Here is a 15,504-nt window from a genome sequence, read left to right on the forward strand (position 1 = left end):
TGGAGAGAGGACACATGGTGACTTTCGATTAGTCGTGTGGATGTTTGGACTCCCATAAAACCCTTCTTTGTTTGTCTTCGGTTTATGAGAAAACAGACATATGACGAATCGTTGCTGGACTACGTTGGAAGATAAATAGTGCGATCCGGACGATTGCGGGAGGATTAAGGTACGCGGTGAAGATGCTAAGCACGAAAAGTAAAAAGCACGCCGTAGACGTTCGAACGAGCCGCGTATCGGCTAATGCACGCGGGCTCACCGCACACGGCCCGTCCCTAGTCGCCCACACACACACCGGCCAGAAAGAGGCCGGCATGGCTCACATCGCTATCCAACGATCGGCTGTTATACGGGGGACCCGCATGTAAGCGAGGTAACACGGATTATATTCCGACTCCCAAGTACTCCTGCTATCCTACATAATCCCAGCAAATAGCTGTTCATCCCAAAGAGATGATCCTCCGAATATTCCGTCAACGTCGGAGCGCAGTATCGGTCGGTTGGTGTATATACGTCCCCGTCACGGGCGCCAGAAGATAAAGAAAAGGAAGAAGAGGATGATACGTAACGGCGTGACCGAAAGAAAAAGCGGGAGCGAATAGACAGAGAGGGGGCCCGGCCGTCACGTCGTCTTCCTCCTCGCTCCATTAGAACCGAGCTCTCGGGTCTCCGCCTCTGCTCGCCTCCCACTGTTATCGGAGGCGCTGCGGACGAACAAGCAGCACTATGCGTCCGTCCCTCTGTGAGTCCCGTTTCCTCCTCTTCGATTGGTTGGGTCTTCCCCCCGATACTTCCCCGCCGCGCCGATCTATCGAGCGGAGCCCGTCGAGTTGTTTATCCTCTTTTTCCCACCGTACGACTCTGATTCTTTTTCTGATACCGTACGCGCGGTTGAGCGATAAACTGGGTAGCGGCGATGTGCAGGCACGAATTGAGGTGATTCTTGATACGGCAATTAGGCAATGGCTGTTATTATTAGGCAATGGCTGATTAAGATTGAGGACTATAGAAGTTTGTGCTAGCTAGAATTGGGGTGGGCGGCAACTAGCCAATGAACTTGCTCTGGGGTTGCTTACCTATTGCTAGTCCGCGCGATTCTGTACAATTTCTGCACTGTTAGTGGTAGACTGCTAGTTGGAAGGGGAGCCTTGGCGCAGTGGTAAAAGCTGCTGCAATGTAGGGAAAGGTTGCGTACAATAGACCCAAAGTGGTCGGACCCTGTGCAAGCGGGAACTACATGCACCGGGCTGTCCTTTTTTAGTGGTAGACTGCTAGTTCCTCTTTCTGTGGTCAAGGGAATCGTCGGTAGTGCTTTGTTAGGTGCATTACTATTTTTAGTTAGTTATCATGCCCGTTTTGTGCTCTATGTGGGGAAACTGTTGCTTGGTCGGGCAAATTGGACAGGAGAAGATATATAGAGAAGTTTTTGGTCTCAAGACTTTTCCTCAGTTGATATGTTCTGCTATGCCAAGAGTTTTTTTTCTTCGCTTCTTTCGCCGTAGAACCTGCTGTGAACTCCCGATGTTAGTGGTTTCTTTAATCGAAATTGTTGGTTTGGGAAGCCCTGGCATTGTCTTTAAAAGAAGTCAAGATAAGTTCTAAACAAGTGCCACTGAAGAAACTCACAAACTCAATCGTGTGAATTGGCCTTCACAATATATAATGCAACATAACTGAAACCAAGAAATTATATACATTGAAAACTGAGGAATTCACTTCTTTTGAACAATACTATAGTCCACAAAGAATCTTTCGTTGACTGTATCCATAGCGCAAACGTGCATATTCTTTCATCAATATGTTCAGAAGTATATATAGGAAATAAAGGGAGGAGAGCAGCTAGATTAGTTTCTTCTCCTGTCGCATATATCATGGTTACTCGTGTCTCCTGCATATAGCATCCATCCTTCTACATATTCTATCCATATAACTCCAAATTAAATCTGTCTACTTATGCTAACTCATTTCCAATCATAATGAATCTTCATGAACAACTGATGGCATCTTTGTCTTTATAAATGTTTTTCTGTGGAAGTATTTGACTCAATTTATCTCCTGTGATAGTTTTGACACTACCCATATTTAACGCCATGTAATGTTTTAAGCATTGCATGTTTTCACATGGCTACTTTTTTAAAAATTATTCAGAGGGTGCTCTGTGGTAGTTATATTTGTCACCGTTGGAGTATAGTCGAACTCTTCCGTTCGGACTGGGTATGAGGATTCTAATAACAGTGTTAAATATGTAACATTTATACACCAAAGATTTAAAGGAGTGTTGACTGTGTATTTCTAAACTGTCTACAAAGGTCACAATGAGATGTTAACTTTTGTTAAGCTATCTTATTTTAGTTATGTTATCATCCTTGGCAGGTCATGTTCCTTTTCTTCTTCTGCTACTGTTACATGTGGTCATTGCTAGACCATTCTTTCCACTGCCAAGTAAGACTAGCAATGAAGAGAAGAAGCCCATACAGACATTTCGACCATATAACATTGCTCACCGTGGCTCAAACGGGGAAATCCCGGAGGAAACAAGTGGTGCTTACCTGGTACAGCTCATAGAATTTATATGACAAATAAAATAGTATCTCTCTTTTTTGCATATGGAAGATGATACCCTTATTAAGAGGATGTACCATTTGATGGTTAGATTTATCAAATTGATCATTGCAAATGCTACAAAGCTCAATTCTGATAAGTTTCAATCATGTGATTTTTCACCATTGGAAAAAATTATGTTAACGGATTTCATTAAACAATCCTGTTGCAGAGGGCTATTGAAGAAGGTGCAGATTTTATAGAGACTGACATCCTTGCTAGCAAAGATGGTGCATTGATCTGCTTTCATGATGTAACACTTGATGATACAACTGATATTTCCAGCCGTAAGGAGTTCGCCAATCGAAGGAGAACCTATGAGGTGGAATGGGCCAACGTTACTGGCTGGTTTGTAGGTGTGCTTATCATAACCAACCCTGTTTCTTCATTCACTCTTGTAAATCCGTTCAGAGATATATTTGCAGTATCAAAAGTTGGCTATGGAATGCAAGAAAAATACATGAAATTAGTATTCTCGACTCAAATTTAGGAAGCTGACACTACTTCATGCATGATTTCCTAGAACCATTTCCTGCTGCATACTGCCAGCATTAATCGTGTAGTATATGGTATTTTCAACGGAATGCCAGAAGCTACGAGCATCTAGTGGCAAGACTGGCCTGTGGCTAACTGACCACGGCCCACCAGCATATATAGCATATAGCTCTGTGGTTGATAAATCATGGCAATATCATATTGGTTTATCTGCACCTGCTGCTGAACTATTGCTAGGATATGAACTGAATGTGAATGGTAAACTTGTGAACCTATTATTTCTTGATTTTTCTGATAATTAGGTGTCCATATGCAGTGGATTTCACGCTTGAGGAACTTAAAACACTTAAAGTGAAGCAGCGATACCCATTCAGAGATCAACAATATAATGGTATGTGGCTGTGTCCTTGAGCTTCTACTTTTTTTTTCTTTACCGTGATCACATTACCTCTCTATGAATCAACGTATTGTACTTCCAAAAATAAACTTAGAGCCTCGTAAAAAATATGTATTCAGAGCCTCACAAAAAGAATTAATTCAGAGGGATTCTTTTGTTTTGTTAGAAAGCTCAGAGGTGTAGTAATTAATTACTAGTTTTCTGTTCAATAACCTGCCTTCCAGTTCCCACCAACTAATACCTGGGAATTTATTCCATGGTTGATGTATGCATTTTAGTCTTCTCCAAAATGTGTTTTTCATTTACTTTGTCAAAGTTTCTTTGAATATTTCATTTTCTTAAACTAGCATGCTCTTATTTATAGTAGACCCATTTTGGATTCCAGTTATTTAAACTAACATAATACATGAACTAATCAGAAAGATGCAATCTGATGGCGTATTTGTGAGTTAAGAATCATCAATGATAATTTCTGGACATGCAGGCAAATTTTCAATCATCACATTTGAAGAATTCATTTCAATTGCCTTAGATGCAAGCAGAACCATTGGAATATATCCAGAGATAAAAGATCCAGTTTTTATCAACAAGCATGTAAGCCCCCCTGTTCTGAGTAAGCAATAGGGTACTTTAAGGATTCTCATAATTCTCTAATCAAGCCTTTTCTGGCAAGAAATGTGCTTAGAAGCTATATGCAAATTTGCTATGAAAATAGTTATTATAGGGAATGGATTACCTTTTGCAAAGGTCTTTTGATAGTATATGGGTGGAGAGAATAATACTGCAGCTGATATATTTAAGTACTTCACCTTAACTTTGATGAGCTGTACAATTCAAAAGCTTTAAATTTATTAGTACAATCTTAGGCGGATTTTCCAATTTCTGAAGTGCTTCAAGCAATGAGCTTGTATTCTACTCTTGACAGGTAAAGTGGGCAGATGGAAAGAAGTTTGAGGACAAATTTGTGGATACCTTACTAAAGTATGGATACAGGGGTCAATATATGTCCGAAAATTGGCTAAAACAGCCATTGTTTATACAATCATTTGCTCCCTCTTCCCTTGTACATGTATCAAAATTGACAGACTCTCCGAAGATCTTTCTGATTGATGATATCACAGTGAGAACACAAGACACAAACCAGGTATAGATCTTTCTGTATGGAAGAAAAGTGAGTAGTATGTACTTATGGTGTTTCTCGCAACTTCAGCAGAAGCATCTGATTGTATGGATATTACTTATGTTATTTTTTGCTTGCAGTCATACTGGGAAATCACTTCAGATGACTACCTTGCATATATTAGTAACTATGTTGTGGGCCTTGGTCCATGGAAAGATACCATTGTTCCAGTTGCAAATAACTATTTGCTGGAACCAACTGATCTTGTTGCAAGAGCACATGCTCATAATCTCCAGGTGTGATATCTGTTTGTATTCCTTACAATTGTCTAGAACTACTATTTACATGCATGCTCATAAAATAATTCATGTTAGGCCGACGTAAGTTCAGACCAACTTCAGCATTTGTTTTGTTGAAGTGCCTTTTGGTCACTCTGAATATATGAATCACCAGAAGAACCAATGAAATGTCATGGTTATCTTCTACTCCGTACGTATCTTTTATCTCATTAGGATCTGACCAATTGTTAACTGAATTCATTGGAAGAAAACACATGATATACTGCTGACATCTGCATCAGGAACTCTCAGCTGTGTCCTCCTTGGTCAATGCTCTCATTTAAAGTTCTGACAAACTAACCACCACAATATATTTTCATAAGCTCAGATTTAACTAGCATTAGTTTGTTAAGACCGCTATAAATGATCCCAATGGACCAAATTGTTACCCTACCACTCCCTCTACATAAATATAAGACGTTTTAGAGACTTGACACAAGTCTCTAAAATGTCTTCTATTTATGTGCAGAGGGAGTACATGTCAACTACAATTTGATAGCAGGTAGTTTGCACCTGGTCGCATGTTAAACTGCATTCCATCATTTCTGCAGGTACACCCTTACACATACAGGAACGAGAACCAGTTTCTGCACTTCGACTTTCATCAGGATCCCTATGCCGAGTACGATTTCTGGATAAATACGATGGGGGTTGACGGATTATTCACAGATTTCGCCGGAAGCGTACACAAGTACCAAGAACTGAAATCTCCACACCCGAAGGATGCAACCGCGAACAGCCTCCTAGTAAAAATTGCTCAGTTGATCGCGGCATACGAAGGCCATTGAATAAGTTTGTGTTGCAGCAAATCACTGCCATTTTCAGTGATTAACGCGCAAGACCAAGATGAGTTGACATTTGACGACCCGTGGTGACCTGGAAAGGTCACTAATAGATGTTGGTTTACGCTGTTATATAGTGTTAACACGAGTTTATGTATGCCTCTCCATTGAACCCCTGAATCATGAGGGGGAGATCTCTATTATCGCAATAACCATTTTTTTCCTAAAGCTTTCCACACGAAACTGTAATGGTTGGTGTATAGCTCATCCGATGGAATATCGTTTCAACAATCTCCCAAATTGGATTGTTCATATGTACTGTACAAGTGGAATTGGTGTTGAAATGCAGTTATAAAAATTAGTGTTGACAGTTGCATATGGTTCAGGTAAATAGGCATCACCTATCTGCAACTTGTGCCCTGCTGTAACTAGCTGACCACTTGATCTGGCGGCCACAGCCCCAGCGTGTGTTTGTTGGTGGCTGCGCGGTCCCTGTCAATTCTTGATAATTTTGCAAGGAACCGGTCTTGTCTTCTCTTTTGGATGGATGTTTTCCTCACCAATCTCAATGCAGGGGCAGGGGAGGATAAGCTGGAGAGAGCCCAACGGAGTCGTATCCGGCGAGCCATTGAAGGATAAAGAAGATTTGAGGCCACACAGCTCCAGCAGCGGAAGGATGGAGGCTGCGGCTCTGGCCCGGCTGCCGGAATATGCCTCCACCACCGCGCCACTCACCGGTAACGGCAGCTCTTTCTCAGTGCTCACTCAGCTAATCGCTTGCCAAGTATCCTCTCTGTAAAGAAATATAGAAACATTTATATCACTACCCTAATGATCTAAACGCTTTTATATTTCTTTACGGAGGGAGTAGTAGTAGTGGAAGTAGGTAATATGTGATGTTATTCTTTGGCGTGGAGGTTCATTGTCCAACGAGGTAGTTGTCCTGGAAAGAGAGGGCGTTGAATCATAGGGGTCTGCTAATCAGGGGTCAAGGTCGGCTGAGCTGCAGAAACAGAGTCAGTCCTCTGTTTAAATCTGCACCGCTCATCAAACCAAATTAAAGAAAACCATGTATATATATTAATATAATTCACTACTACAGTAGTAAACTGGCAAGGCACTAAATTGCACCTTTGACTCAAAAGGTTAGGTGATGAGAATTTTAGGAAATTTCTGTGCCGATCTAGTAGTAGTAGAACCAGCCGTTTAGTCAACTCGTAACCCGATCGGTGCTATTCCAACTGGCATGGGTACGCATGTCTACTCCCTGAAGTATGTGGTTACCGGATATTGTGGATTTTTCTACTAGTCAATCATGTAACCTCTTGGTTAATCCATGATACTAGTTAACCGCAGCCGTTAGTCCTAAGTTTTGCAGTCAACCTCCACAAAACTACCCATACAAAACACAGGCACGCGAGTTCGATGGGTACTGTATTCATGCTGTACCCAGCAGTGTCATATCATTATCATCAGACGATATGCTGAATCTTCAGAATTTGACCGGTATTTATTTCGCTCGCAACCCTTTTGACCAGGACCTGCAACTTGGCTAAAGAAATCTACCACTCCAGCTTTACCTGAGCATGACTAGCTAGCAGCTCCGGAATCCTGCTGAGAAATATCATGGAAGCACGCCTTCCTTCCTTTAGTCTGGGAATATTTATCTCCTCGGAGAAAGCTTGCCGCATCTTCCAGCTTTTGTACTACGTACGGAAAATCGACACCGGGCAGCCGGCAGCCCACCTTTGAATTGAATTGAATTGGATTGAGCGACGCTTCCGTCTTTCAAAAGCAAAAGCGAGAAAGCGGGAGAAAGCAACCGAAAAGATGGCACAATCGTGGCAGCATACCCGTCAAATGCTCCCCGATTTCCATCAATAGTCAGAGAGCGCTACCACTTCGTTTGATTTCCTGTAATTTTCTCTGCATGTACCACCACATTGCTACGTGCAGGCAAAAGATGGTCGTTGCCCCGTGCCCAGAGGCGATCGTCCAGGGCGGCAGCACTGGCGCCCGGAGTCGCGAGCTTCTCCAGCGCATCTCCCACTACGAGACCACCGAGAATTCAACGCCGAGGCCCCGGGACAAAGGTCAGAGTCCCATCCATCCATCCATTTCCATCGTGGAACGGTCCAAGATATCGTTACTGTTCAATCTATCAATCCTTCAATCATGGCAATAATTTTCTACGTTGTGCAGTGTCGGATAGTGGCTGTATTTTGTGTGATGTGGATTTTGGGTTTGGCAGTGTGCGGGGCGCAGGAGGCGGGCGGACATCCAGTCGGACACGTACGTGCTGCTTGAGCCCGGGATGGACGAGGAGTTCGTGTCCAAGGAGGAGCTGGAGGAGCGGCTGCGTGGGTGGCTGGAGAGGTGGCCGGGGGGCGCGCTGCCGCCGGACCTCGCTAGATTCGACACGGTGGACGACGCCGTCTCGTACCTCGTCAGGTCGGTGTGCGAGCTCGAGGTCGACGGCGAGGTGGGCTCCGTGCAGTGGTACCAGGTCCAGATCGAATAGCTGGAGCTAGAAGTGCCATCCGTCCAATGCTGCGTGGCTGCATGTGTATGTGGTTCTGAGTGACGAAATTTTGGCCCGAGATATATGGAGCCCTTTGGCGCCCGTGGACCGCGAACGTGAGTACTTTCGGAGAAACTGAACCGTGTTATTAGACAAATCGTTCGCTGTTGCGTACGGAGAGCTCGCAGTCGCAGGGCCCGACGGCCATCGAGAAACCAATAGTTTTGTTTTGATATGGACGTGGAGGGACGTTAGAGCAACTCCGATGAAACGACTCATTTTGTTCGCGGCCGTCTGTTTGTGTCGGCGCGGATAGAAAAGACGGCCCAACGCGTCGACGTAAACGGACGCGTGTCCGTTTTTCGTCCGCGGGCGGCCCATTTTTAAGCCTGATTTGCGTCGGCGCGGACATGCGACGGACACGCGCGCGCTCGCCTACTTCTGTCTCCGGACCCGCTGGTCTGTGGCACATTGGCCTCCCCTTTCACCCCTCTTCCCTCCCCCCCTCAACAAGCAACACTCGCCCCGCCTCCTCCGTCACCGACGCCGCCGCCCATTTTTGCCGGCGACTCTTCTAGCTGCCGCCGCCTCCACATCCGCCCAGCAACGTCGCCCCTGCCCCGCGTCGCACGCCGTCGCCGTTTTGCCGCCGGGGAGCAAACTGGTTCCCGCCGCCGCTTCCCCACCGCCACATCCGACCGGCACGCTCGTCGGACGCCGTCACACTCGCCGGACGCCGGCAGGGCAGCTAGCTGGTCTGTGGGCGCCGTGTCTCCCCTCGCCGGCCGTCTCCTTCTTTGACGCCCGCAAGCTGTTCGACAGTTTGTCAAGGTACGAAAATGGACTCCGTCGACGAGTTCTTTTTCCACAATTTCCTTTGTGACTCCGACGATTCGTCGTCCGACGACGAGGAGGAGATATTGGCTGCCGTGTTGGTCCATCATCACCTCAACAACCAGTGGCCGTTGTTCCGTGGCTTCATTCCGGGCCACCTTCCGGCGTTGAATCGCAACCGAGAGAGCGGGCATTTCCTTCTCTGGAAGGACTACTTTAATACAACAAACCCGTTGTTCAAACATCACAAATTCTGCCGCCGGTTCCGTATGAGTAGGCATGTTTTCAACCGTATTAGAGAGGGAGTGGTCGGCTATGATGACTACTTCGAGTGCAAAGAGGATGCCGTCGGCAAGATTGGTTTCTCCTCTTATCAGAAATGCACTGCCGCCATCCGAATGTTTGCATACGGAGTGCCCGGTGATCTCATTGACGAGTACGTCCGTATGAGCGAGTCTACATGCCTAGAGTCCCTGTATAAGTTCTGCAAGGCTGTGATTGCCGTGTTTGACCTCGAGTATTTGAGAGAGCCGATAACTAAAGATACAACCCGTTTTGTTGGCGATGAATGTCAGCAGGGGCTTCCCGGGGATGCTTGGCAGCATAGACTGCATGCACTGGGAGTGGAAGAATTGCCCTTCTGCTTGGCAAGGGCAGTATAAGGGACATGTCAGAGCTTGCACTGTCATACTAGAGGCCGTGTCGTCTCAAGATCTCTAGATCTGGCACTCTTTCTTTGGCATGTCTGGATCACACAATGATATCAACGTGCTTCAGTGCTCGCTGGTGTTTGCTAGGCTTGCCGAAGGCAACAACCCACCGGTGAACTTTACTGTCAACGGCCACAACTACGACAAATGATACTATTTGGGTAACGGTATCTATCCTCAGTGGACCACTATTGTCAAGACAATACCCAACCCTGTCGGAGAAAAAAAGAAAAGATCTGTCCAAGAGCAAGAGAGTGCTAGGAAGGATGTCGAGCGTGCCTTTGGTGTTTTGCAATCTCGATGGGGCATCGTTCGGTATCCTGCTAATACTTGGAGCACGCAGAAACTATGGGAGGTGATGACTGCTTGTGTGATCATGCACAATATGATCGTAGAAGACGAGCGCCCGGAACGTCTGTACGATCAAGGCTTTCAGTTTCAGGGTGAGAATGTTGTACCCGAGCATGGAGTAGCGGCAACATTTGAGCATTTCACTCAGTTTCATGAAGACATGCGTGATTGGAAAACTCACGTACAACTGCAAAATGATTTGGTTGAGCATATGTGGACTCATGTTGGCAACTAATAGATGTATCGTCTTTTGTTCGTTTGCAAAACTATGTGAAATATTTTTATTTGTATTTGGCTTGTAAAATTATACTATTTATTTGGACGGCTAAACTATTTTGCTTGTTAACATTTTCATTTCACAATATGTTTGAATGCAAATCAATGTAAAATTGGACGGCCAGCCGGTCACGTCTGCACATATAAGTCGGCATGTTAAGCGTGCTGCCGACTCATATGAAAAACAAGACAGACGCCGGCCGACCCAAACAAACAAAAAAGGATGAAATCGTCATCCGTTTGGGTCGGTCCGTTGGAGTTGCTTTTATTGCAGTCCGAGAAATGAACAGACAATATAGTAAAAAGATGATTCGTCCATGTGAGGTCACGGCCAGGCGGTCAGCGGAAGCCGGTCGGTCCAGTGCGAAAGCTCGCCCTTCTTCCTCCGTTTTCCACAGGGCTAGAGAAAACCGGAGCCTATTGTGTCTGTCTCGGTGTGTGTTTTTCTCCCGTCAGAACGGAGCGGCATAGAGTGAAGGAACGGAACAGAGAGAGACCCCGGCGTCACGGCATTCGTTCCGAATTCCATTCCACGGACCATTCCGCAGTCTGTCTCGCTCCCGTCGCCCTCGCCCCTCGCCGTCGCCGTCGCCACCCCCGGGTTGACTTGACTTGCCCTCCCACAACCTGACCTTCCTCCCCTGCCCACTCCAATCCCGTCTCCCTCTCCCATCTTCTCTGCTCTCTCCCTGCTCTCTCTCTCTCTCTCTCTCTCTCTCTCTCTCGCAACCAATCTTGGGTTGCGCCGGCGGGCTCCAGTACGGCCGCCGGGGCCGGGGAAAGCGAAGCGGCAGCAGCTCGCCAGTGCTGCGGTGAGTTCCTCATACCACCCTTCTCTTGCTCCGTTAAGGGGTTAGCGTAGCCACGGCCTTTATTTTTCATTTTTCTTTTGGGGGAGCAGCATCAGCTTTCTTAACTTTTTTCCGGTTTAGAACTTGGGCTGGTTTTGTATGGTAGCGGAGGGCATCTGAACTGCTTGTTTTCAGAGTTTTAGACCGACTGTCTGTGCCTGGCGACCCTTGGTATTTGATTTTCCTCTTCCGGTAGGGAAGATCTTCACAGAAAGTGGTAACTAGTAGAGTAGAAGAATTTTGGCCTAATTCTTTTCAAGTGGTAAATATGGATGAACTTATGGAGTAGTAGTAACATAGTAATCTGTAACAAAAGTACTACTATCCTTTGTAGCTGTCGTTTGTTGGCGTCTTTTTTTTGTTTGGAAAGTCACCATGACCCAGTCGGCAGTATCCTTAACTTCTGATGGAGGTGCTAGCAAAAGGTGTTCTAAAAGTACAGTACAGAGGAATCATCTGTTTTTTTTTTTTGGTTTATGTGGATCAAGTTAGCCCAATGAATATTATTTATAGCGCCAAAGTTAATAAGTTGTTTTATGTTTTCGGAACAAGAAGTGACAAGTGGTGGTACTGCTATATGCCTCCTTTGTGGCAACCTAAACAAATCCAACCTAGGAAATATGCATTCATGTTAAAAACTTACTGAATTTTGAGTAAATAAAGAGATTTGCGTGGTTAACAACAAACTAGGGAAAAAAAGGATAATATCACTTTTAACCGTAGGGTTGCCATGTTCTCTTGCTACCATTACTGGTAATTGTGTTATAACATCCCTGTATATCAGTCTCTCGAGGTGCTCAAAAGATCATTTTTCGCTAATTTAGCTCCCAGTGTCTACTTTTTTTGTTCTTTTGCATTGTCGATGTCTTGCGATACCTCTCATCATATGATCTTCACTACCTTAAGTGTTCTTCATCTGAAGCTTTTCCAAATTTGGAGTTGGACCTGATCTTTGTTATAAACATGTGAAGCAGGGAAAGGAAACGGGAAGACGCTGAATATAAAATCTCAAAATGATGGCTCCTGAGTTAGATAAGCAATACTCAAACATCCAGCTGGGAGAAGAAGTGGAGATATGTGACATTAAGCTTGCGCTCAAGGCACTGCGAAAGAAGATCCTTAGTTTGGATTTTCATAACTCCTTGCATGTTCATGATCCACAGAACTCATTTGAGTACTTAGAAGTGTTGTACAAATTACGGCAGCTGTCTGAGAAGTTAGGTAATTTGGACCCTGGTGGAGAAGTAAAAGAGCACAAGGAACTCACCGTATATGCTGATGACCTTTTTGAAATGGCGATGGCAAGGCTCGAAGAGGAATTTGTTTACCTTCTTACGTACTACAAACAGCCGTTAGAACAGGAGCTTCTCTCCTTCCGTTCTACAGAGGATGGCAGCACGGATGAATTTTCAAGCAGCTCATTCAGTGAGGAACAAAGTGAAGGCAAGTCAACACAAACCGGTAGCAGCGGAGGATCTGAATATTTTGTGGCTGATTTGATCCAACCTGGTGCACTCTCTGCTGTCAAGTCCATTGCCAACTTCATGTTCCTGAGTGACTACAATAACGAGTGTTGCCAGGCTTATATCAATGCACGGCAGGGTGCAATAGATGAGTTCATTGGGTCTCTTCACATCGACAAGCACAGCATAGAAGAACTTATGAGCACTAAATGGAACAAACTGAGCGCATCGATAAAGCGGTGGAATCGGGCAATGAAGGCTTTTGTCCGAGTCTACCTTGCGAGCGAGAGGCGCCTTAGCAGTCTTGTCTTTGGTGACCTTTCAGAAACAGCTGTAGACCTGTGCTTCTATGAGATTTCATTTAGCTCGGTCATGCAGCTTCTGAGCTTTTATGAGTCTGTAGCAATTGGACCTCCTAAACCAGAAAAGCTTTTCCGGATTCTTGATATGTATGAGGTCCTGGATGATTTGCTCCCCGAAGCAGAGTTCTTGTTCCAAGCAGGGGGCAATGATATGGTTTTAGCTGAGTATCATGAAGTCCTACTCCAGCTGGGAGAATCAGCGAGGAAAACATTTGCGGAATTCAAGTATGCCATCCAATCCTACACGTCATCCAGTGCAGTGCCTACTGGTGCAGTGCATCCCCTCACCAAGTATGTCATGAACTATATAAAGGCTGTCACTGTTTACAGCAAAACTCTTGATTCACTGCTGAAGGATGCGGATCAACAGCCTATACCAAACTCATGCACTCATTTCACGGCTACAGCATTGCATCTGCAGTCTGTTGCTGCAGTTTTAGAAGCAAATCTTGAAGCCGGGTCTAGATTGTACAGAGATTGTCGATTGCGGAACATCTTTATGATGAACAATATCTGCTACATGGTCCAGAAAGTGAAGAACTCGGATCTCAAGAGCTTTCTTGGCGACGACTGGATCCGGCTGCACAACCGGATGTTTCAGCATCAGGCGACCAACTACGAGAGGGCGTCGTGGAGTCAGGTGCTGTCTTACCTGAGTGATGATGGCTTATGTGCCGCCGGAGGTGCCGCTTCTCGTAAAATCATCAGGGAGAAGTTCAAAAACTTCAACCTGTCCTTTGAAGATGTTTATCGAGTTCAGACTGCATGGTCTGTCCCGGATGACCAACTCCGCGAAGATGTCAGGATTTCCATATCACTGAAAGTTATACAGGCTTACAGGACATTTGTGGGAAGATACTCTGCCTTCCTTGATGGCACCAAGCAGAGAGATCGCTACATAAAGTACAGGCCTGAGGATCTGGAGGAACTTTTGCTGGATCTGTTTGAAGGAACTCAAAAGTCATTGCAGCATTCTGGCCGAGCTTGAAGCTGAAAGCACAGTTCTTCTTCGAGGGATAACACGGTGGTTGTAATTTTGCTTTGTACCAATTAAAAGAATTTTATTGCTTGTTTCGTTGTATTGATGTCCATGCTCAAAAGAATATATTTTTGGATGCCTTGTGTTTGCAGAAGTGTATCAGTTCCTTCATGGCAGCCATGGTGCATAAAGTGCTTCATGTACTATATATGTAACCGAAGTACAGATGATGCTTAGATGTAGGTAGCAATACGTTTTTTGCCAAAACATTTTTAACAAAAAGCCTGTATAGTTTCTGAACACCACTCGGTTACTGATTTAGTAATCTTCCACACACGAGTGGAAGGGTATGTTTCTCCTTAGAACTAGACAAACCTATTCTGGTTTCCGTATGGGTACGCCCACTTGTCGCCTCCAAGTGTCCAAACTATTACATGAACAAAATATAAACGAGCTACTAAACATGGTTTCTAGCTGCCGCTTGCACGGCCAACAACAGCCCTAATTAACGGGCTTGCTAAAAGTCAGTCAAATGAGATTTTGATCATGTCTCAGTCGACTGCATAGCCGTTAGATCTTAGCATGGAGATTCGTGCGGGACTCAGCACTGTCCAACGGACCTTGCAGCATTTTGTCCCAACGTTTGCAACATATCTTGCTACCAATAGCAGCATGCATCTTGCTGGTTGTAGGCCCTGACAAAATCCTTTCTTAAACGAGAACTTTATACATCTGGTGTCCAGTTTATCACCATCTCACGCGAATGCACTCGTTGCCATTGGGAGGACACACACAAACCTTGAAGCAGTACATGAGACATATAAGCTTCGCGGAATTGTTCGTTGGAACTGCACATTGACATGAACGAAAACCTGCGCAACTTATCTCTCACTCCCGGTTTCCATCTCACTCACTTCTCCTCTCCTCTCTCACTCCCAGTTCCCCATTGGAGTTAAATCCAGCAGATCTCGGGTGGGGGTCCGAACAAGTAGCCTTGGTGCGATGGTGAAAGGAGACACAAGAATTTACCCCGGTTCGGGTTCTCGCGAAGAGCTTACAACTTACGTCCTGCTTTGATTGTATTGATTTCGGGGAAGTACAAATTATAGGTTGATCTACCGCGAGATCGTTGTGCCTAGAATATGATCCGCTACCAGGCGGGTTCCAGCGGCCTTGCGGAAAGGTCTCGCCTCCCTCGCCCTTCTCACTGCGTGGTCCATCTGGCGCCACCGGAATGCATGCATCTTCGACCACATGCACCCCTCCTCTACGCTACTTCTACAGATCATCAAGGACGACGCTCGGGCATGGGCTTCTGCCGGGGCCAAGGACATTGCAAACTTTATGCCTCCCTGATGTGTAGATAGTTAGGTTGGGGCCGAGCACCCCCATCTATTTTGCTCATGTACCACTTTTCCACGCCA

At 45.4% G+C, this 15,504-nt stretch overlaps 2 protein-coding genes across 3 annotated transcripts; both read left to right on the plus strand.

Annotated features, from left to right (window-relative positions):
* The first annotated feature begins 557 nt into the window (after nucleotides 1–557).
* Nucleotides 558–8,428, plus strand: LOC125544834 (glycerophosphodiester phosphodiesterase GDPD6-like). The gene is made up of 11 exons (XM_048708604.1): nucleotides 558–742; nucleotides 2,374–2,552; nucleotides 2,774–2,957; nucleotides 3,413–3,487; nucleotides 3,978–4,087; nucleotides 4,419–4,637; nucleotides 4,754–4,909; nucleotides 5,503–5,697; nucleotides 6,308–6,470; nucleotides 7,690–7,826; nucleotides 7,985–8,428. Exons 1-11 carry the CDS (start codon nucleotides 727–729, stop codon nucleotides 8,252–8,254), a joined length of 1,704 nt encoding a protein of 567 aa, XP_048564561.1. The 5' UTR covers nucleotides 558–726; the 3' UTR covers nucleotides 8,255–8,428.
* A 2,467-nt stretch (nucleotides 8,429–10,895) lies between these two features.
* LOC125544836 (exocyst complex component EXO70E2-like) lies at nucleotides 10,896–14,290 on the plus strand. Of its 2 annotated transcripts, none has more exons than XM_048708606.1 (2): nucleotides 10,896–11,237; nucleotides 12,248–14,290. In XM_048708606.1, exon 2 carries the CDS (start codon nucleotides 12,290–12,292, stop codon nucleotides 14,087–14,089), a length of 1,800 nt encoding a protein of 599 aa, XP_048564563.1. In that variant the 5' UTR covers nucleotides 10,896–11,237; nucleotides 12,248–12,289; the 3' UTR covers nucleotides 14,090–14,290. The 2 variants fall into 2 exon arrangements, with proteins under 2 accessions (XP_048564563.1, XP_048564562.1); XM_048708605.1 differs by having other exon boundaries at nucleotides 10,898–11,237; nucleotides 12,251–14,290.
* The last annotated feature ends 1,214 nt before the right edge of the window (nucleotides 14,291–15,504 follow it).

This window comes from Triticum urartu, chromosome 3 (assembly GCF_003073215.2).
Source record: "Triticum urartu cultivar G1812 chromosome 3, Tu2.1, whole genome shotgun sequence".
In the NCBI taxonomy this organism is placed as follows: Eukaryota; Viridiplantae; Streptophyta; class Magnoliopsida; order Poales; family Poaceae; genus Triticum; species Triticum urartu.